At 46.2% G+C, this 22,776-nt stretch overlaps 1 protein-coding gene across 2 annotated transcripts in view; it reads left to right on the plus strand.

The window, feature by feature from the left end:
• The window catches only part of PWP1 (PWP1 homolog, endonuclein), a 40,307-nt gene continuing 17,531 nt past the window's right edge, over positions 1–22,776 (plus strand). The window contains exons 1-8 of one of the 2 annotated variants that reach the window (XM_037880348.2): positions 1–271; positions 486–544; positions 4,068–4,255; positions 6,966–7,051; positions 13,694–13,790; positions 14,435–14,545; positions 16,938–17,071; positions 18,032–18,105. In XM_037880348.2, the coding sequence (XP_037736276.1) occupies positions 206–271; positions 486–544; positions 4,068–4,255; positions 6,966–7,051; positions 13,694–13,790; positions 14,435–14,545; positions 16,938–17,071; positions 18,032–18,105 (815 nt within the window). In that variant the 5' untranslated portion in view covers positions 1–205. The remainder of the gene's footprint in view (positions 272–485; positions 545–4,067; positions 4,256–6,965; positions 7,052–13,693; positions 13,791–14,434; positions 14,546–16,937; positions 17,072–18,031; positions 18,106–22,776) is intronic. The other variant, XM_037880357.2, reaches the window with a different exon arrangement.

Genomic DNA, 22,776 nt, shown 5'->3' on the forward strand with positions numbered 1-22,776 from the left:
TCTGCCTCCTGCGCGTCACTGGCTTCCAGGCCCCACCCCCGGGCGCTTGCTGATGACCTCCCGCAGGCCTTCTCGCACTCTCCCTGCCGAGGCCGTCGAGGTGTCAGCATGAGGTTACGTCATCAGGAACGCGACAGTTTCTGGGGGGGCAGCCGTAGGAGCGCGGCGTGTGCGACAGTTGCCCGCACGTGCCGCGGCCGGAGCCATGAGCTGCCCCGTGACTTGCGCCGCCTGGGTGCGCAGGGGGGTTGCCAGGGAAACGCCCGACAAGGTGAGAACCCGCGAGCCGGGGAACGCGCCTCTTCCCTGACCCCCCCCCGCGCGCGGGCCGGCGGCCGCCTCGGAGCTGCCCGCGGGGCGCCCCTGGGGCAGGGCCACGGTCCGTCCCCGCGGCGCGCCGGGCTGAGCGGACCCGTCCGGGGCTGAGCGGGGAGCGGGGCCCTGCGCTCCCCGGCCGCTCGGTCTCAGCGCGTTTCCCCTTCTAGGTGCGGCTCAGCGCGGAGGAGCTGAAGCGGCTCGTCGGGGAGGCCGCGGAGACGCTGCGGTGAGTGTCCGCCTTCCCGGGGGGGGGGGTCCCTCCGTGTGCCCCGGGGCAGGGCCTGCCCTACCAGGCAGGGGCGGATCAGGGCGCCCGGGATACGTCTCGCTGCACAGCAGCATGGGCCCAGCCCCGCCGCCGTCCCCACTGAAACCCCCTGGCCTGGAGGTGCTTTAACCCCGGGCTGGTTGGGGAAGAGGGATCGGAGCCCAGCGTCTGCCCTAACTGGGTGGGGCTGGACCCTGCCCGCTGGCAGTGAGGACTCCGGCAAAACCCACTGAGTCCCTGTCAGCCTTCCAGCACCTGCCTGTAAGTCTCCGTGAGCAACAGGCACGTTGTCCCGTAGTTCATTGGGGAAGAATCCCAGAGCATCTCAGCACAGCAACAGCGGGATGTGTGCCCCCTCCCTCCCCCCGACACAGGGGTGAAATCTGGGTGTCTGTCCCCCAGTTTAACTGTGCAGTGTCCGCATGGCCTTGAGCAAGCTGTGTGTGAGTTCTGAGGCTGGGGAATGGGGAGATTAGTCATCTGTATTTGCCCATTGGTAGGGAGTGTTGTCAGCTCTTGCAATTACACAAGTCTCTCAACTTTCATGTTAAAAAAGAGTGAGTGTCTGGCCCTGCTGACTGTGGAGCAACTCTTGAAAATGTGACCTCCATGCCCCCTTCCCCCTCCCCCCCCAGACTCAAAAATCAGAAGACAAATACAAGGAATCTCATACTTATTTGTAATGACATGATTTTTAAACCCATCTCTTGATTTTTGGCTGTCTGATTCAAGATTTTTGAATGTTTGGAAGAGCCAGTACTGCAGACCTGAAAAACAGTTGATGTTAAATAAAGAATACCTATATACCAGAGGTGGGCAAACTACGGCCTGCGGGCCACATCTGGCTCGTGGGACCGTCCTGCCCAGCCCTTGAGCTCCTGGCCCCTCCCCCACTGTTTCCCCTTCCCCGCAGTTACGCCACCGCGCGAGCAGCAGGGCTACGATCTCCTGCCGCTCTGAGTGGCATGGTAAGGGGGCAGCAGCGGCAACAGTGGGGGTTGAGTAGGGAGTCCCGGGGGGCAGTCAGGGGAAAGGGAGCAGGGGGCGGGGAACAGGGGGGGTTGGATAGGGGGTGGGAGTCCTGGGGGTCCTGTCAGGAGGTGGGGGTGTGGATAGGGGTCGGGGCAGTCCCGGGACAGGGAGGAGGGGGGTTGGATAGCAGGTGCGGTCCCGGGGGACCTGTCAGGGGGTGGGGTTGTGGATAGGGGTTGGGGCAGTCAGGGAACGGGGGGGGGGGTTGGATGGGGATGGGATCCCGGGGGGGGGCGGTTAGGTGAAGGGGGTCCCGGGAGGGGGCAGTCAGGGGACAATGAGCTGGGGGACGGGGGTTGGATGGGTCCAAGGTTCTGAGGGGGACAGTCAGGGGGCAGGAAGTGGGTGGGGGTGGATAGAGGGCAGGGGCCAGGCTGTTTGGGGGGCACAGCCTTCCCTACCCGGCCCTCCATACCGTTTCGCAACCCCAGTGTGGGCCTCGGGCCAAAAAGTTTGCCCACCCCTGCTGTATACATTCACTGAGAAATAGCACACCATTCATTTTACCTAGGTGGAAGATAACAGTGTTTATTTGTTAGAAATGATCTTCTGGTCCCCAATGCCACTGGGGCTCTTGTGCATTGGTGCAGTGGTCTGCCAGGACAGATCTGATTGCGGGACCCGAGTACCATGAATTCCATGTGCATTCTGGTGAATATTGTCAGCTCCCCTCCACCTGATCTCAGCTTTCATTTTTTAAAAGTCTACCCTTTTCTTTACAAAGAGAGCTTTCAAAATATTAAGCAATTACCATACTTGTAAGTTCCAATGCTGTCCCTAAAAATCACAAATGTTGTTTCTGAATTTCTGGTCTTTTAGAAGTGTAACCTTTAAGAGTTGCTTCCCCCCCCACCCCCCTTGACTTTATAATTCTACTGCTGTTACCAGTAGCTTTGCACATATAAATGTAAACTGCATGCAACTTTCTCTTATGGATTCTCTCCCCCATCCCCATTTGAAAAGTATGCAATGCAAGATTTGAGGAGCCTTTTGTTGATAATTATGCATTTTGTTAAAATTCAGTGTGGAAGCTTAGAGAATCACATCTAACAACTAAAAATGTACTTTGTAGAATTCATTATAACTCCAGTCATTTTATTTCTGTACAAAGATCACAAGTCAGATTTAAATTTAGAATATGTAATGATCCTGCTACCAATTTTTACTCTTGTTATGGGATAAATGTCATATGAAGGGCAAGTGTTGTTTTATAAAACAAGTGACAAAAATAGCTCTTCAGCAAGCTCTTTCAAAACTGAAAGATCTTTGCATTAGATATAGATTAGATATTAGATCCGATGAAGTGAGCTGTAGCTCACGAAAGCTTATGCTCAAATACATTTGTTAGTCTCTAAGGTGCCACAAGTACTCCTGTTCTTTTTTGTGAATACAGACTAACACGGTTGCTACTCTGAAACAGTTCTATTATAGACACCCTTGATCTTTGTGCATTGGTGTCAGTGGGAGTTTTGAATGCAGGCATAGTAAATATGCCCACTTGGGAGCAGTCTCTTATGGAGTTCTGTCCAGTGTTAGCAGTTGGGTGTCCTCCTGCAGAGTGTAGTATTAAAAATAAAAATTCAAGAATTGTTACATTGCTCAACCTGCTCCTGTTCAGACCTCTGCATTGTATATGTTGGCAGAATCTGAATCATTGCCTTGGGGAAGGAAGCTTTGTGAAAGTTTAGGGTATTTGGGATAGGTTTTTTTTCCTGTAGCAAATGTGGTGTGAAGTCAGCTACAGATACTTAACTAATGAAGCATGTGCTTCTTTTGGACAGAAGCAAAAAGAATTGTTGGAGCCACTGGAGTCTTTCAAAGAGTGGGTTGGGGTGGTCATATCAGGTAGGAAGACATTTTTAGCAGCTCCATTTTGGGTGAATGAATGAGGGGATGTGATTTTGTTGTTGGGGATACCGGAGAGGTTACTGTAAAGAAAACAGGCTATATTGAAGGCATAAATGAGAATTTCAGCTTATGGGATATAGAGGGAAGATCAGATCTTCAAATGTGGTGGAAGAAAGATCAAGATTTTGATATAGTCTGGGGTTGTGTGGAGAACAAAAAAGAGGAATCAAAGATCAAACACACCTATGTGTAAGAGGGAGGATGATAGTGTTGTCACAGTAATGGAAAGGGTAAATGAAGAGGTGTTAGGACACTCAGTTTTAGCTATTTAAAATTAAGTCGTATTCTGCCAGGAAGACATACTAGAGAAAATGTCATTGGTAGGCTGAAATGCAGGTCTGGCTAGGAAGAGACAGGAAAGGAGTGGAAAAATAGATTTGAGAGTCATTGGTATAGAAACAATAGTTTCTATACTATGAAATCATGTGAGCAGATAAGTTAATATTCCAGTGCCAGTCCCCAGAGCAATTTAGTGAAAATGTTCCAAACTCTTAACCGACTCTCACACTGATAATTCAGTGAGTGTTTTTTCCTTATACAGAGAAGAAGCAGATGGTAGTGATGAAGAAGAACATGGACAGGCTGCAGAAGACAGCATGGATGTTGCTAGTGGTGAGACAGCTGAGCCTCCTCAAGAAGATGGGGACCAGGAAGAAGACACTGAAAAGCTGAATGAAGATGAGCTGGCAGAGTATGGTTTGGATAAATATGATGAAGAGGAGAATACAGGTAATGTCAATCTATTTCTCCTGTCAAAAGTGCAGTGTCAATGAAGAACCAGGTGTTTCTCTTTTAGGTTCAGTTAATGCACTTATCGTGAAACTGTCATATAGCTTTACAGGTTTCCTCAATGAGTGCCTTGAAATTCAAGGTTTGAAAGGCCCACTTGCCCAGATTCAAGTACAAGTTTGGAGAAAGCTGAGTGAAGCTAAGGAATGGAGTAGCTGGAGCTATTGGCCCTGTCCATGCGGGAAGGGAACAAGGCAGAGAGCTGTGTTGGTAAGGCGGTAGCTCTCTTAGGATATATCTACACAGCCCATAGCAGCAAGCCTCCCAGTCTGGGTCAACAGACTCAGTCTGGCAAGGTTCATGCTATTGCTGTAAAAATAGCTGTGTAGACAGTGCTTTGAAATTGTGGCTCTGGCTCTGATGCCTAGGGAGCGGGGTGAGTTTCAGAGCCCAAGCCACAACTTCAAAGTGCTCTCTATAACAACTATTTTTAGAGTGTTAGTGTGAGCCCCAAATCTGTTGACCCAGGCTGAGAAGCTGGCTGCTGTAGGCTATGTAGACATACCCTGATTTGGAACAGCAGCTCCCCTTACTGCAGTTCCGGTGCAGAGCAGCTGCACCGTCTTTGAGCATGTTTCTACCAACAATAGAGGTTTATCAGGGAGTTCCTGTTGCTTAGGTTTGGAACCTGTACTTCTCTCTCGATTCCTTCTTAAGTTTTTGAAACAATGTCCTGCTCTTATATTGAAAGAAATACTTCATTATAGCTACAAGTGCAGGAGTTCCTAGTCTGATAGCTCTATCACAAGCATGGAAAAAAGGGTTGTGTTGTCTCATATATACAGTGATCGCAACTCCATTTACTCCAGGGGTGGCCAACCTATGCCTGAGAAGGAGCCAGAATTTACCAATGTACATTGCTAAAGAGCCACAGTAATATATCCTCAGACACACGCAAACACCCCGCCACCCTCCCCCGCTTCCAGCGCTTCCCACCCACTGGCAGGCCTGCCGATCAGCACCTCCTTCCCTGCACCGCCCGATCAGCTGTTTCGCGGCATGCAGGAGGCTCTGGGGGGGAGGAGCGAGGGCATGGCAGGCTTTGGGGAGGGGGCGGGAAGGGCTGGAGTGGGGGTGGGGCCTGTGGCAGAGCCAGGGGCTGAGTAGTGAGCACCCCGCCCCCCCGGCACATTGGAAAGTTGGAACCTGTAGCTCCAGCCCTGGAGTCAGTGCCTATACAAGGAGCTGCATGTTAACTTCTGAAGAGCCGCATGTGGCTCCGGAGCCACAGGTTGGCCACCCCTGATTTATTCATTTAAAAAAAAAAAAAATCTTCCCTTCCTCTGAAAAAAACCACTGTTGTGCTTTAACTAATAAGTGGTATGTTTGGTCCAAATATTTTTGTTGCTTTATTGGCTTGAGAAGGAAAGTGGCTGCCACTAACTGGGCTGTCCTTTTATTTTTCTATATATAAAATACACCCAGAAGAAGAAATATTTACGTGCATGTGTAATATAAATTCTCCTTCTCCACGGTCACTTGCCAAAAGTTCACTACTGTGCAGTTTTTTAATTTGATTTTTTTTTTATAATTAGTGCCCCATTGTAACGATGCTGGTTCTCATGGGACCCATTGAGAGTGCCAATTCACGACAAATTGCTTAAAGCAGGGCAGTTACAGCCCAAGGCTGGGGTTTTTCCACCTCTAAGGCAAACCAAACCAGCCAGCCAGAGAGGACTTTGGTTTTACCCCATTGGCTAACCACAAGTCACACACGTAATTCCCTTAGACACTCCGGTTTCCCAGTATCACCACCAGTGCCACTCGTTATGGGGACAAATGGTTATGAAAACCAATACCCCAGTAAAAGAAAAAAGGCTCTTTCGATCCCAAAGGACCAAGCCCCAGATCCAGGTCAATATACAAATCAGATCTTACCCTCAAATCACGCTGTTGCCAATCCTTTAGAATCTAAAGGTTTATTCATAAAAGGAAAAAGATATAAATGAGAGCTAGAATTGGTTAAATGGAATCTATTACACACAGTCATGGCAAAGTTATTAGTTCAAGCTTGTAGCAGTGATGGAATAAACTGCAGGTTCAAATCAAGTCTCTAGAGTACATCCACAGCTGGGATGGGTCATCAGTCCTTTGTTCAAAGCTTCAGTGTAGCAAAGTTCCTCCAGAGGTAAGAAGCAGGATTGAAGACCAGATGGAGATGAGGCATCAGCCTTTTATACTCTTTTCCAGGTGTAAGAACACCTCTGTGTTCTTACTGTGGAAAATTACAGCAAAATGGAGTTTGGAGTCACATGGGCAAGTCCCTGCATACTTTGCTGAGTCACAAGGCGTATCTGCCTTCTCTCAATGGGTCAGTTGTATAGCTGATGAGCCATCAAGCAGGCTAGGCAGAGCTGACACCAACTTCTCTGGGGTGTCACCCAGAAGCATAGCATAAGTTTGAAATACAGACAGTATGGAGCCACATTCATAACTTTAACTACAAAAATGATACACACATATAGACATCATAATCATAACCAGCAAACCATAATCTTGTCTTAGACACCTTACTTGACTCCCTTTATACAAGATTTGGTGCCACTGCTGGACCTTGGTTGCAACAATGATCTATACGGTCCCAGATTACGTCAACAACATCACACCCATAATTATTGTTAATTGTGATATACTGAAATTTTCATTATAGATGCTGTGAGCCTTGGAGACACCTTAGCCAGTCTTACGGTATATGGGAGTAACGAACGTGATCCTTACGTCACTATTAAAGATACTGTAAGTTTTTTGTTTTTTTTAAATCTTGTGCTGTCTTTCAAGGTTTAGGCATCTTAAATAGCATAAACTAAATGTTACATACAATTTTCAAAAGTGGATATGGGACTTAGGCTCCTAGATGCCTAAGGCCATGCCTACATTACAGACGTTGGTTGACACAAATTAAATTGTCATGAAGCCCCCCAAATTATATTGCTTGTGTGCGTGTATACTTGGCTGCTTGCATCAGCGCAGAGCATACTCAACAGGAGTGCTTGTGTTGATGCAAAGCGTGGTGCACCATGCTTTGCAATCCTAATGTGCTGCTGTCTGACACAATGCCTTCTGGGAAGTTTTTGCAGTATGTAGTGAGATAAAATGACTTGCCCAGGGGTCTTTGGGAACTAGGGGTCATGCATACAAGCAATATAATAACTTGAATGGCTTTATGCCAATATGCAGCTTCCCTCATCCATATGTCATAATTTTTGCACCTTTTTAAAAATACCACAAACCTGCATAGCACTTTTTGCTATCTGTCGTCTCTTGACAGAAGCAATAAGCCTGCACAGCTCTGCACTGGTTTCATGAACATCGCAAATACAGAATGCATGATCCTCCAGTATTTGCAGACCCATAGGAAGAACCATAGTGATGGGGGATGTGACTTTTTCTTTGAGGACATATTGTTAAGGACATAGCAAAAGACAACTCAGAGTTGTTCATGGTGTTCACGGAGCAGCTGCAGACCCCGGAGCCCCACTTCTGGGCCTGGGAAACAAGCACTGACTGATGGGATGACATCATAATGCAGGTTTGGGATGACGAGCGGTGTCTGCAGAATTTTGGATATGAAAGGTGGCGTTCCTGGATTGGCATACCATGCTCAGCCCAGCCCTCCAGCACATGGACACCAAAATGAGAGCTGCACTGATAGTTGAGAAGCAAGTGGTGATCACACTCTTGAAGCTTGCAATGCCAGATTGCTACCAGTCAGTGTGAAATCATTTTGGAATTGGAAAATCCATGGTAGGGGCCATTGTCATGCAAGATATTCTATGAAGTGTGTAGGATTATTAATTGTCAGGACTGTGATTCTTGTCAATGTGCACTACATTGTGGATAGATCTGCAGTAATGGAGTTCTCTAATTGCAGTGGGGCAATAGGATGCTTCACCAGTATCAATGTGGGCTGGTCAGGGAATGTGCATGAGGCTCGTATCTTTAAGAACACAGGACTGTTCAGAAAGCTGCAAGCAGGAATATTCTTTTCCAACAGGTGGATTATCACTGGTGATATTGGATACTGTAGGGATCCTGAGGGACCAGGCCTACCCCTTTCTTTCTGGCTTATGAGGCCATACACTGGCTAACTCCACAGCACCGAGGAAAGATTCAACTACCACCTCAGCAGGTGCAGAATGACAATTGACTGTGCTTGCAGTAGATTGAAGGGACGCTGGCAGTGTTTACTCACAAGACTGGATCTCAGTGAGAAAATCATCTCAATGGTTATAGCTGCCTGCTGTGTACTAGATATCTTCCCTAGTACTCTTCTTTCTCCTCTTCAGAGTCAGGCATTCCAGGGATGTAGAGGGGGCACCCTTCAAGGCCGCAACAGCAGCAGCTGCCAATAAAACAGACAGCTGTATCATTGGATTTATAGCCACAGTGGAAAGTGACGGATAAGTTTCAAAACTTCCTTCCCTTATTTTCATAAATCTTTTTAGTAAGACATGCTTATTGACACTTCAGCTTTGGAGTGCCTCTGCACAGCACTGCTCTTCAGCCCGAGCCATAGTGTGTATGGCCTGCCAGGAGCGAGGATGGGAAAGGAGAAGGGAATTAAGATTTTTTGGTTGTATGAAACAATATTTTGGTCCTTATTTCCATGAGTATAGGGCAATGACACTGAAGACTGGTAGTATTTGCTCCAGGCAGTGTTGATTTTAGCTGATATCTCACTGCTGAAGGTAACAAAGGCACAGAATACAGCAGCTGCTGGCATTCTGAAGCTGCCTGCCACTAGCTTGTTGACTGCAATGGTGCCAGGCGAGCTCATCACAGAATGGCATGGGAAAGTGTCCAACCGCAGAGGAAGAAATAAGGCTGCTGCTCTAGAAACCTTCAGAAGTGGATTGCAGAGGACCTCCATAAAAATGTCATTGAGATTTCTTGGGAGGATACAAGGGACATCCCTGTAGACAAACAACCTGCTCTGCATACCCTCCCCATACCAAATCCTACAAGGGAATGAAAAGCTGATAGCAACTCTACCTCTGTTTTACTGCTACCTATACTTGTATGAGTAAAACAATGAAAAGTCTAAACCTATTTCTTGTTAACTTGGGGATGGGACGGGTGTCATGTTTACATTTAAACACTAAACAAAAATGCATGAACACACTTAAGCAAGATTCCTTCCCCTTCATCGGTGTTACCAGCTTTGCCCGTTACTTTGGGGTACGCTCATTTATTAGGGTTACTCTTCGGGGGGGGGGGGGGCGTGCGGGGCGTGCGTCTGTAATTCTATTAATGTACCGCTTGTGTCACTTGTGTTTTCATATGAAGCTCTACTCCTCCCTTCTGCAAGTCCCGTCCCAATGGAACTATCTTGTAGGACCTAGGTTCCCCAGGGCTGGGTTCCTCCAGCCCCAGAATCAGATGAACACACACACATTAACAGAGCACGTCTGAGCAGGCTGGGTCGAACAGCACTTCCAAGCTGCCACCTCATATGTCACAGGTTCAGCATGTCCCTATCCCCACTTTCACGTTACAATTGTACTGGTAGTAACCCACTTGATGAGCAAACCCCACAGTATTTTTGGGCGCTACAGGGATCTTTACCTTAGGTAAGAGAAGTGTTGCTGCAGGGTAAATGGGGAAGCTAAAAGCAGAAGAGTAAAGTTCAGAGAGAGAGAAGCAACCAGCTTAACCATAAACGTTATTTATTGAATAATAGTGATAACTACACAAGGAGAGCCTAAACCACCATAACAGTTACATTATTAAAGGTTACAAAAGTCATATATAGAAAATTACACCTGATCAAACAAGTCAGGGTTAGAAAGTTATACCTGAGATAGAAAAGAAAACAGAGAGAGAGGGATCTCACCAATCCATGAAGCTTGAACTGGTCGTGGTTCTCAGGTGATGGTGGTAGCTCAGGGTCCTGAGTGCTGGAGACAGGCAGAACCCCCAGCACGATCAGTCAGGAGAAGATATAATTCCAGTGGAACTGATGTAGAGTTTGGCTCCATGCATCAGAACATACTTGAGCGTGGGTAGGGGTTTCTTGTAGGGAAACAAGAATGGTTCAAGGGAAAACACTAGATTTGTTTATGGGTAAACTGATGACTCAAGGGTTTTCTTTAGGCTAGACAATAAGGGCTGATCACTCCTAGCTATGGGTGATGTTCCTTCAGGGAGCTCACAATGCAATTAGGCTGCTTCAGTATTTTGGATATCGATCAAAGATTTATTACTAGAATTGGTCTGATAACTGCTGAGCTGGGTGTGTGCCGGTGTAGGTTCATTAACAACTGGAGCCGAGATCCCCCAGGATGCAGTGTTTCTCTGCTTCTCTGGTCGCAGAGTTCAGTGCAGTTCTTGCCTTGGAATCTCCTTTCTCCATTCTGTATGCTAATGGAGATGCCTCCCTGTACCATCTTTGATGCAGATGAGGCTAGGGGAGTTGCCATAATCCTATCACCCTTGTCAGGAGGGGTCTAGGTGTGTCTCCCACCGCCTTTTACTGCACTCTGCAAGTCTTTTCTCTGTTCAGTTTTGGTTCAAGCAAAGGCTTGGGTGGGGGTGGGTGGTGTCCTTCAAGAGTCAAACAGGCTGGATACTGTGCCCTGGTTCCCCAAGAACACAGAGCTGACTGGTATCATCGGGCTCATCCATCCTTGGTTGGCATGACCAGCTGGACTCCCCTCCTGCCCCTCCATGTCCTTCTCCTCTCTGTTCACAGCAGGGTTCTCTGCCTTGGTCTGTATGGTGCCAGTGGGGTCTCTACAAAGTATGGAATGCAGCTTGTAAAAGCTGCAGGTCTGTAGCTCAGCACCATATTGATTGTTAGCCTCCCTCTCCTTGTGGTATGTCTGCTGCAGTTCCTTCGTTTTCACAAGGCACTGCCACTGATCTCTGTCATACCCCTTCACCTAAAACCATGTGCGATCTTTTCATGGATGTCCATGATTCTATGCTGGTCCATAGCTGTGCTTGCACAGCCTCTTCTCACACAGGCCCAGGAGATCCAATACTTGCTGTCTACTCTGACAGGTGTTTGTCTAGAGCATGCAGATGGCTTGGTCAGTTGCAGACAAGGGGATACTGCTAAGTGTTCGTGGTAAGCTCGGCAATCAGGAAAAGGCATTTAAAAAATGTGCAGTATTTTAAGGAGGGAGTTGGCTTCTGGTCTCTGTGACCCCTGTAGAGTGGAATTAACAATTGTGACTAGAGCAGTCATTGTCTGGCATTGTGAGACAGCTGCTGGAGATCTGTTAGGATTGACATAGGTCACACAGCATCTGCACTTGCTCCGTGTCGACCTTTGCCGCTCAACGCCATCCAAAGAAGTGGTTCTACTGCATCACCTTAACAGGGTGCTTACATCATGTGGGGACTAATTTAGGTGTAGGTTTCAGAGTAACAGTCGTGTTAGTCTGTGTTCGCAAAAAGAAAAGGAGTACTTGTGGCACCTTAGAGACTAACCGATTTATTTGAGCATAAGCTTTCGTGAGCTACAGCTCACAGTATGCATCCGATGAAGTGAGCTGTAGCTCATGAAAGCTTATGCTCAAATAAATTGGTTAGTCTCTAAGGTGCCACAAATACTCCTTTTCAGTTTAGGTGTAGACGCACACACAAATAGGTTGACACAAGGCGACTTACTTTGACCTAACTTTCTACTGTAGACCAGGTCTTTACTCACATTTGAAAATAGGTCATGTAGGCACTTTTGAAAATTTTACCAGTTGTTGTCAGTGTTCCCTCTAATTTTTCCCACCCATGTGCGGAATGAATTTTTTGTTATGTGCACCAATAGAGAGGTGATGTATGACACACAACCTCCATATTGGTGCACATAACAAAATTAATGTGGCGGTGTGGGGCTGAGGGGTTCGGAGCATGGGAGGGGGCTCGGGGCTGGGGCAGAAGGATTGGGTGCTGGGGGGGGTGAGGGCTCTGGGGTGGGGCTGGGGATGAGGGGTTTGGGGTGTGGGAGGGGCTCAGGGTTGGGGTGTGGAGGGTGAGGGCTCTGGTTGCGGGTGCGGGCTCTGGAGTGGGGCCGGGGATGAGGGGCCCAGGGCTGGACCAGAGGGTTGAGGCTGGGGGGGAAGAGCTCCGGCTGGGGGTACGGGCTCTGGGTCGGGGATGAGGGGTTTAGGGCTGGGCCAAGAGGGTTGGGTTGCAGGGTGGTGAGGTCTCCGCTGGGGGTGTAGGCTCTAGGGTGGGGCTGGGGATGAGAGGTTTGGGGTGCAGTGGGGCTCTCCGGGGCTACGGTGGGGAGAGAGGGATCTTCCACCCCAGCCCCCCCCCCCCCCCCGCAACTCTCTCTTCCCCGCAGCAGCACCTGGCCTGGCGGGGAGAGGCTCCCCTCCCCCGGCTGCGTCAGGGCTGGTCTCGGGGAGGGGACATCTCTTTCCGCCGCAGCCCTGGGCGCCTGCGCGGTGCTTAATAGGCAGCTGCGTGGCCGTGCAGCTCAGAGGGAACTTAGGTTGTTGTGTCTGATCAGTTTGATCACTCTTATTGCTGGCCGGTTAATTTATTTTTCTCCATAGTTTACTAGTTGTAACTGCAACATTTTGGGAAGTCATTCAATTTGAAAATATGCATGTCTTTATTTTTTTAACATAGCACTGAAAGGAACACTGCTGATTTGGGGCTTTTCTACACAGGGACACTCAAGAAAGTTAAGTCAAATTAATAAAAGTTGTGAAGTAAAAACACATTACAGGGCATTAAACCCTTGTGTGGATACTCTCATTCAGAAGTAAAGTGGCCATAGTTTTCTGTAGCTGAATCCCAAAGGGATTTAACTAATGTGCTTTCATTTCACACCTTTAGTTAATTCAATTTAACTTTCTTCTGGGTATTCTGTGTAGGCATGCCCCTTTAGAAATTACATATCTGAACATTTCTTAGCTGTCATTGTTACAAATAACAGCAAATGTACACTTTAATCCAGTCAGAGTAGTTTCCAAAATTCTGGAAAAGCAGTTAGAGTAGGCTAATAATTTAAAGAGGGCTTGTTAAACTATATAGAAGTTCAGGGTGTGCAGGCCAGGTAGGAATGATACTGATGTGTGGGGGAATAGGAACTGAAGAGCTGGTGATTTTGGGGGGTGGGGGTCTGGAAAGATTTTGGGCAGCAGATTGTATTGTGTTAGGGGTACTTCTCAGGAGGTGATTTCATTTTCAATACTGACACACTCTATTGAATCCATCTAGGCCCACATAAACATTCCCTCAACTCATTTGATTGTCTAGTCTCACTGCTGTGACACTTCCCCTCTCCCCTTTACCTTGTAGGATGGCCTCAAGGGCTTGGCTACCTGACCTTTTTCAGTTAGTGGTAAGAATTAATATTCTGTGTTTCAGAAAATTTTAAATTTTTTTTAACGCCTTAAGTTTTCTCCCTCCCTTGGCCCTTAGGAGCAATATGAACAGGAAGATTTTTTGATTAAGCCCAGTGACAATCTGATCATTTGTGGAAGAGTTGATAAGGACCACTGCAGTCTAGAGGTTCACCGTGAGTAAACAATATTTGGTCATAAAAGCGGGCCTAGAAAATACTCTGCTTATCCAGTCTGATCCCTATGGCTTTACAGGACTGCTCCCTCTGTTGTTCTTCATTTATCCTGGCTTTTGACTAGATGGTGGCATCTGGCACAACTACATTTCTTGTGCTCTTACCTCTGTAAAATAACTGTTTAACAAACACTAATGAACCCTGACCTGTATAAATATACTGAGAACCTGTACAGTGAAACGTCAGCCCATCAATAATACTCTGTCATTCTTATTTCATAAATACACGTAAGCAACAAGTGTCTGTTATATACCAGATGTTTTAAAATAGTCTCACGAATACAAATGAAGATGATGTAGGTGTGCAAGGCATAAACTGAATCAGTGTGTACTTGATGTAGATAAGTACATCATTTTTCGGTCTGTTGAATTTGTCACCTAAAGTAAATGTTCTGTGGTGCCTAATGTTATATAGAGAGGCTGTGGCTCTATGCTAGAAACTGACAGCATCACAAATCTAGCTTCCAGACATTATCTCTACATTGGGAATATTAATATTTGCTCCATCTGACTGTGGGAATGTACTATGTCGAGTGGCTTATTTTTCTCTTCACTGACAAGTGTTTTTCAAATTCTCTCTTGCAGTTTATAATCATGAAGAGGACTCATTTTATGTACACCATGATATTCTCTTACCTGCATACCCTCTAAGTGTGGAGTGGCTTAACTTTGATCCTAATCCAGATGAATCTCCAGGTAATAAATGTCTTTAGGGTGCCAAAAGAGATCATAGCTGTCTAACAATAGCAATTTTTTAATATGAACTGCATAATTAACTTAAAATGCTGTGACTGAATAATGATCTCCTGCAGCAATATTAACACAGAAGCAAAGCCAAGACATGGGAGGAAAAATTAAACATGGTGGTGAATGTAACAGGGGGTGCTCATCTCTTGAGTACCTCCTAGGGGCAGGGTGTGATACTGCAATCTTTGTCTCTGCTCATCGCACCCTCTGTAGGTTGCCGACCTTGCAAGATGGGTCTTCAGTGGCTCAGCCCTCCAGCCAAGTCGCACAGTTGAAAAATGAACCCCTTCTGGGGTAGCAAATAGCGCACCAAACTGTCTCCTCTCACCAGGGTCTTCAGCCCGGTTTCTGGGCCCTTTAAATCTGGCCCTCTGTTCGGGCTTCTGAAGGAGCCTTGTCCCCCTTTTGGGCTTAGGGCCCCTTTGCCAGTGGGGGAACCTGGGCCTGCCCACTACTCCAGGTTCCAGCCAAGGAGTCCTATAAACAGTGACATATTGCCTCCTTCACTTAGTTGCTGCTGCATTCCCTGGGGCTCTTCCTACCTGGTCCCTTTACTTTCACCTATTACCTTAGAGTTAAAGTTCTCAGGGATTTTCTCTCTCCCAGGTCCAGTAAATGCAGCCCATCAAGCTCCTTTCTCCAGAGAGGAGCACCCTTGCTCATCTCTCTGGTCCCAGCCAGGAACTGACCTGCTATGGTCCTGCATCTCCTTTTATCTGAGCCTGCTGGGTTCTGATTGGCTGCTTCCTTCTGGCTTTTCTAGGGAGACCTGGAGGACGCACCTTCACTGCTCCTTTCTGGAGCAGGGTGTAGTTGGACCTCAGTGCTTCCAGCAGGGGGCCACAAAGGGCCGGGTACACCCCATCACAGTGAACAATTTTTTTTTAGAGCTGTATGTATCTGCAGGGTTCTTTTAGTAATGTCATTATACCAGATGACTAAACTAAAACACCAATACTAATCCCAAAGGCAAACCAAATCTACAAGGCAGACTAAAGGAAAACTTTTCTTTAGACTTCTTGTTTGCAGATGTGTTTGGTTTTGTTCAGAGAAGACATGGCCAACAGAGTCAACCAAATTTATTTTAAAATAACACACTAAAAATTATATTTTATAATTTGGGGGGCTGTACATAATTTTCTTTGCATTTTTATCATTAATTGTACTAAAGGGAGGGTACATGCATAAAAATGTTGGCTCCGAGTACAACTGTATGACAGGATTGCTTGTGTTGGTAGGGGGCAGGGCTCAACAGCCCTGGGGCTCACTTCTGATTTATGTCCTATGTTCCTAAAGCTCATGCTTCAGGGTTTCAGCCAGCCACTGCTCATGGCAGGGTCGTGAAGGGATTTTTCGCCCCGAGTGTGTTCTGGAAGATTGGGGTTTTTTTAATCTTTTTCCTTTGAAGCCTCAGAGATGACCATGGCTAGAGAAGGGATATTACATGGTCTGGGCTAGGGCTCTGAGGTGGCATTCTCCATTCTTTCATTCATTCATTCATTCTCTCTCTCTCTCTCTCTCTCTCTCTCTCTCTCTCTCTCTCTCTCTCTCTCAGAGGTGCTTGGCTGGCTAGTTCTTGCTGACAAACTCAGGGTCTAGCTGATTTAGTCTAGCCTGAGAATTTTCTCTCAAGTCAGATTGGTAGTGATGTTGGGGGATTTTCACCTTCCTTTGCAGTGCCTGAGTGCACGTCACTTGTAAGGATTATCTGGTCTATCTCACTTAATCGTTTCCCTGCCACTGCAGGGGCATTGCATATTGGTGCACCTTGATCCCTCCTATTCTGTGCCTGTGGCACATAATAGTCTGATCTTCCTGGGCAGTAATACTTTGGTCTCGTTTCGGATGTTGGGTTTAGCGTGTGGGTGGTGGTGGCAGCGGCATGTGCTATACAGGAGGTCATACAAGATGATCTAGTGGTCCTTTCTGGCCTTAAACTCTAGAACTCTGCCTTTTTGCAGGCAATTTCTGCTGCTGTGTCTTTAAATGGACACGAACCATGTACAACTGGTAAAAAATATGCCATTGAAAGACTCTGGGCACATAGAAGAGGAGTACTTGTGGCACCTTAGAGACTAACCAGTTTATTTGAGCATGAGCTCATAAGCTGTAGCTCACGAAAGCTTATGCTCAAATAAATTGGTTAGTCTCTAAGGTGCCACAAGTCCTCCTTTTCTTTTTGCGAATACAGACTAACACGGCTGCTACTCTGAAATCTGGGCACATAGGCATTAATTTAAAATAAGTAATGAAATAGACAGCTTGGTTGTATCACCTTACACTCTTTGCATATATTAATCTAAATCAACACTATAGTTGGCATTTGGGTTTTTTTCTGCAGGAAATTATGTTGCAGTGGGTAACATGACCCCTGTTATTGAAGTCTGGGACCTTGATATAGTGGATTCTCTAGAGCCAGTCTTTTCCCTTGGAAGTAAAAAAGAAAAGAAGAAGAAGAAGAAAAAGGGAAAGAAGGTAAATAATGTGTGTCTGCTGATCTATTTAGATTGTAAAATCTGCAGGCAGGGACCATGTCTTTGTCTTTTGTTTGTAAGGTTATGAGCCCAGTAATACACACAGATACTTGCATCTCTGTTTTTTTGTTTTTTGTTTTGTTTTGTTTTTTAAATTAAAGTGTAAGGTCTGGTTTATTTACCTTTGCCAGAGACACTGCATCTGAAAGATATTATTTGGGCAGTTCACAGAAACTATAAACATGGCTCTGTCCAAATAGCTGCTAATCTATACATCATCCAGCTCAAGAGCCCACTCTTCTGAGTAATTGAGAAAAGAATTTACTTTTTTACCCCCTCAGACCTTTAGATTGTAAAAAGCCCAGTGGAGTAGGGTAATGATTCTATGTAATTTGCTGCTGAAAAGTTTGGACATATGAGTAATGTTTGCAGTAGCATTTCATAAATTTAAAAATCTAGAAGATATCTCTCACGGTTACTGGGTTGGGGAGAGAAAAATAGGAGGAGGAAGGATCCTGGAGGACTCCCATTTACTCAGAACAATGTTCTTTGTAGCTTAACCCTTTCATTTCCTAACTTAAAAAAAAAGGTAGGCATTAGGAGGTGGTGAATCAGTGTTGATTGAGGAGAAGGGGGCAGAGTGGGAACTAGAACACGGGGAGAGAGCAGGGAGACTGGGGACCCAACTGGTGAATGTTTGAATCTGTGCCAGCTGGCGAAAGGGAGTAGCTATTGCTGCATGCTGGCCAGATAAGGGAAGAAAGGGGAGAAGAGGCAAGCTGAGAGGAGGTGCTGCAGAGGCAGCTCTGTACAGAGAGGATTTCAGCAGGTGGGAATATGTTGAATTATCTCACTGTTCCTAATCTGTGCATATAACAGTACGTTAATGAATAAGAAATACATGATTTCTCCTGGAAGCTGTAACTTTTTTTAAACCTCTTTAAAATGTATCTGTATGCAGAATTCATCTGCAGAAGGGAATCCGGATGGGCATACTGATGCAGTTCTTGACCTTTCATGGAATAAACAAAACAGGTAAAAGAACACTTGAATGATTACATACAGATAACTCTCTAAATTAGTGTACATCTTTTTGTATGAAATATTTACACATACCTATAACTTTATTGCTTAAAGATCAGCTTAACATAATGCAGAAGTTAATCCAGCTGGAAAGTACTTGAACTCTACACAAGTGAAAATTGAGACCGTCTCCAAGTTTTTTTTAAAAAGTGGTTTTTTTTTGTTTTTTTTGTTTTGTGATTTGTATTTTTCAAATTTGTACCTAAAACAAAGGTGGCTTTTAGCCATCTCAGCGCTCCTGCAGTCCTGGCGACATTTGGTCCATGGGACAAATCAGAATTGTCCAAAGGTGGCTCTGATTTGTGCCAAATTCCAATGGACAGGGTGGCTAATGTGCAGGGAAGCCCAGGCAATGCCCTCTTTTTTTCCTGGCTCTTCCCCTTGGTGCTGAAGTCAGAAAGCAGGGAGAGGTGATGAAGGAGCTACTATAGCACAGATATAGAATTATGTCTCCATCTCCCTGGGATTACACTAGGCAGGTGGAGTCCTCTGTTGCTTGGCTACACCAGCTTTAGGGTTTGCTTCCCACTGCCAGAGCAACACACAGTTAACCTGTCAAAAGGGGAGCAGTCAGACCCTTATGCTTAAGAACAACAGCTTCTTTATTAGTTCTTTGAGTAGTGTCCCTCTTGGGGCTTCACTTCAGGTGCGCATGCGCCTCTTGAGCCCTTGATTGAAGTTTTTCAGTTAACCGTGTCAATTCGGCCTGCGCATGTGTCCTGTGCCTCTTCGTGCTCAATGCTGAGGCTATATAAGGGTGCATGGTTAATCCACCCTCCATTCCTTCTCAGCTGCCTTGGCCTGAGAGGAAGCCTTAGCATGTCTACCTTGAGCGTACCTCTGCTCTTGCACTATTTCTCTAGTGTTTGAGAGAGTTTTTATAGTTTCGTTATTTAGATAAGTAGTGAGAGGACTGTTTTACTCTTCTCTTTCTCCTCTAGCAGGGCATGCTTGGCTTGCTAGGTTTCAAATGCTGAGAGGCTATACCTATGAGTGACGGCCACTATATGTGTATCTGTTGCTTGGGAGAGTCCCACATCTTCTAGAAGTGCAATGTCTGCTTTGGCCTCGAGTCCAGGATAAGGGAAAACGGACAGATTAAACTCAAACTGCTAAATGATGGAACACTGCCTTTGGCCAGCTTCTGAGTCAGGTCTCTGGACCGATCCAGTGCCCCTTCTACCTTGGCACAGGCTTTCTCTAAGAAAGGGAGAACTTTTTGGAGGATTCAGGGAAGGTTTCCAAAAAGAGGTACTTATGTAAGTCTATCGTGTATGACAAGGACCAAAAAAGACTGTATCTCTTTGGGTGAAAAACCTATTCATTGGCAACCCTGCAATTCAGGATTGCAAATTATCAGGTTGTCATGGCCAAATATAATTTTACAAACTATAACAGATTCATGGCTTTTATTGAACATCTGCCCCAAGAACATAGGGAGCAATTTCAGTCCATCATCTGTGGGCCAGTTGGTGGACAGAACTGTTCAAGTATCGTTTGATGCTATGGACGCTGCTGCCAGGTCCATCTCCACAGTGGTGGTTATGCACAGGGCATCATGGTCCCATCTCTCGGGGTTTCTGAGAGACTCCAGAACACCATGGAGGGCTTCCACTTTGATGCTTGTAAACTGTTCTCTGAAACCACGGATGAGTCTTTGCACACTCTGAAGGACTCTAGGGCTACTTTATGATCACTGGCATATATATATATAGAAAGAAAGAAAAAAGGTTTCGTAGGTCACAGAGGTTGCATCTATTCTTAGTTTTTTGGGTTCCAGAGATCCACCAGAAAGAGAGAGAGATTTCAGAGGAAAGAGGGCTGCCCAACCACTCTCCCTGACCACCCAGTCAGTTTCGAATCAGTAGTTTTGTTGGGTTGGTCAAGGGTTCAAATCCTCCAACTAAATTTACAGCAGTGCCCATTAGCCCACCTCCCTGTCTGGAGACTACCTTGCCCATTTCCAACATGCTTGGAGCAGGTCACTACAGACATTTGGGTTGTAGAGGTCATAACATTGGGCTATACCATCCATTTTACGTCACTCCCTCCCTTCCACTCCCCTTCCCTGTTCCTCTTCAGGGATCCCTCTCATGAGCTTTTATTTAGACAAGAAGTGAACTCTCTCCTTTGAATAGCAGAGTAGAGCTAGTTCCTCCTCCTCACAAGACGAGGGATTTTACTCAAAGTATTTCCTTGTGCCAAAAGAGAACGGAGGGTGGAGACCGATCTTAAATCTAAAACGTCTAAAGAAGTTCAGAAATTCAGGATGGTGGCTTGGGCAGCTGTAATTCCTTCATTAGAGAAGGGGGTTTGGTTTCTGGCCCTCAACGTGCAAGATGCTTATTTCCGTATAACAATACACCTATCACACAAGAAATATATGTGCTTCATTATAGGACAGGATCATTTCCAGTACCAAGTTTTTCAGTTTGGTCTTTCCTTGTCCCCCAGAGTGTTCTCCAAAGTCCTGGCAGTGGTGGCTGCTTACCTCTGACAAGAAGCAATCCTAGTCTTCCTGCACCTTAACGACTGGCTACTCAAGGGCCGTTCTTACGAAGCAGTGCTATCTTCCTCCCAGACAGCCCTTGCCCTGTTCCAGGAGTTGGGTCTGCAGCTGAATGTAAAAAAGTCCACATTAGCCCCAGTACAGAAGACAGTTTATAGGGGCATATTTGGACTTGTTGGCAACCAGAGCCTATCTTCCTTTTGACAGATTCGTAACCATGTCAGATTTGGCATGGGCAATTCAGGGGAGCCCTTGAACCACAATAAGGAACTGAGTTCAACTCCTGGAACACATGGCAGTTTGCATCTTCGTGACCGGTCACAAAAGGTTACATTTCTGCTGCTTTCAGGGTTGGCTTGGAACAACCTGTTCTCCAGTCAGACGCACCTTGGACAGACAGATAAGGAACTCCTTAGACTGGTGGAAGGATCAACTCAACATCTGTGCAGGTGTTCCTTTCTGTCGCCCAGCCCCATCATGGTTGGGTGGGGAGCACACCTCAGTACCGTCGCAACTTAGGACAGTTGGACAACTCAAGAAACCAGTCTCCACGTCAATATGTCAAAGCTCAGGGCTGTCAGGAACAGTTGCCTTCATATCTTACCCCTCATTGGGGCAAATCAGTCTAGGGTCATGATGGACAATGTATCCTGCATGTTTTTTTATTAACAGGCAGGGAGGAGCGAGATCTTCCTCTCTTGCACTGAAGCTATGAAACTGGGATTTGTGCATAGCTCATCAGATGCAAATTTCAGCAGTCTACCTCACAGGTATTCAGAACACCACACCTGATATCTTCAGCAGACGCTTCTCACAGGATTATGATGGGAGCTAAACACCAAAGTTCTCCATATTATATTCCAAAGATGGGGGCTTCTAGAGTTCCAGGAACAGGAAGTGTCCTCTTTTCTGCTCAAGATGGGGTTTGGGCTACCAGTCCTTGGGAGATGCCATTCTTCTTCCTTGTGTTTCCTCCAGCACTACTGATACTAAGAGTGAGGAACAAGATCAGACAGGACAGAGCCAGATTTATCCTTCTAGTAGCAACCTGGCTGACACAAGTTTTGTACCCTTACCTGCTTACCTGTGTCCAACCATCATTCAAGCTCCTGACCGTTCCTCATTTCCTATCACAGGATGTGGGTTGTGTGCTTCATCCCACTCTAGTGGTTCTCTGCCTCATGGCGTGGCTCCTGGATGGTTTACGGGGTTAGAATCCTCCTGCTCTATAGAAGTACAGCAGGTCTTACTGAAAGAGATCAACCCACATTACTTACCTGCAGAAATGGAAGAGATTCTTCTATTGGCATTGCTGCCTCCAGCCTGATTTGGTGCCACTTTGTCATTCTGGTTTACATGTTGGGTCTAAAGAGATTGGGATTATCCATTAGTTCAGTTTAAGTTCCATTTGGCTGTAATATCAACCTTTCATCCTCCAGTAGAAGGATGCTCCATATTTGCTCATCTAGTATTGTCTAGGTGTAGTAAGGGTCTGGAGACTCCCTATCTGCAGATTAGAAACCCTGTCCCAACCTGGGACCTCAACCTGATACTCAGTTACCTTATGAACCTCCATTAGAACCAATGGCAACCTGTTGTCTGTTGCATTTATCTATAAAGATGAACTTTTTAGTAGCTATCATATCAGCCCGTAGTGTTGTGGATGTTGGAGCCCTAATGGCAGATCACCTCCCTACCCATACCACTTACGGTGTTCTTTAAGGACAAGGTCTCTTTACATCCATACCCTAAATTCTTACCTAAGATTCTATCAGAGCTCTTCCTTAATCAGTCCATTCATCTACCAGTATTTTTGCTGAAGCCACATGGTTCTCTATAGGAATCCTGTTTACACATCCTGTATGTTAGAAGGGCATTAGCCTTCTACTTATATAGAACCCAGTAATATAGGAAGTCACCTAAGCTCTTCATTTCTTTCACGAATAGATCCACAGGGTTCTCGATTTCTACTCAGACACTGTCGAGGTGGCTATCTGAATGTATTGTCACTTGTTATGATGCTTCCCCCCCCACCACCACCACCACCACCCCACCCCAAGGGTGATAGCATGTTCAACCAGATCACAGGCAATAAATAGCTATGGCATTACCGA

The sequence above is a fragment of the Chelonia mydas genome, chromosome 1 (assembly GCF_015237465.2).
Source record: "Chelonia mydas isolate rCheMyd1 chromosome 1, rCheMyd1.pri.v2, whole genome shotgun sequence".
NCBI lineage: Eukaryota > Metazoa > Chordata > Testudines > Cheloniidae > Chelonia > Chelonia mydas.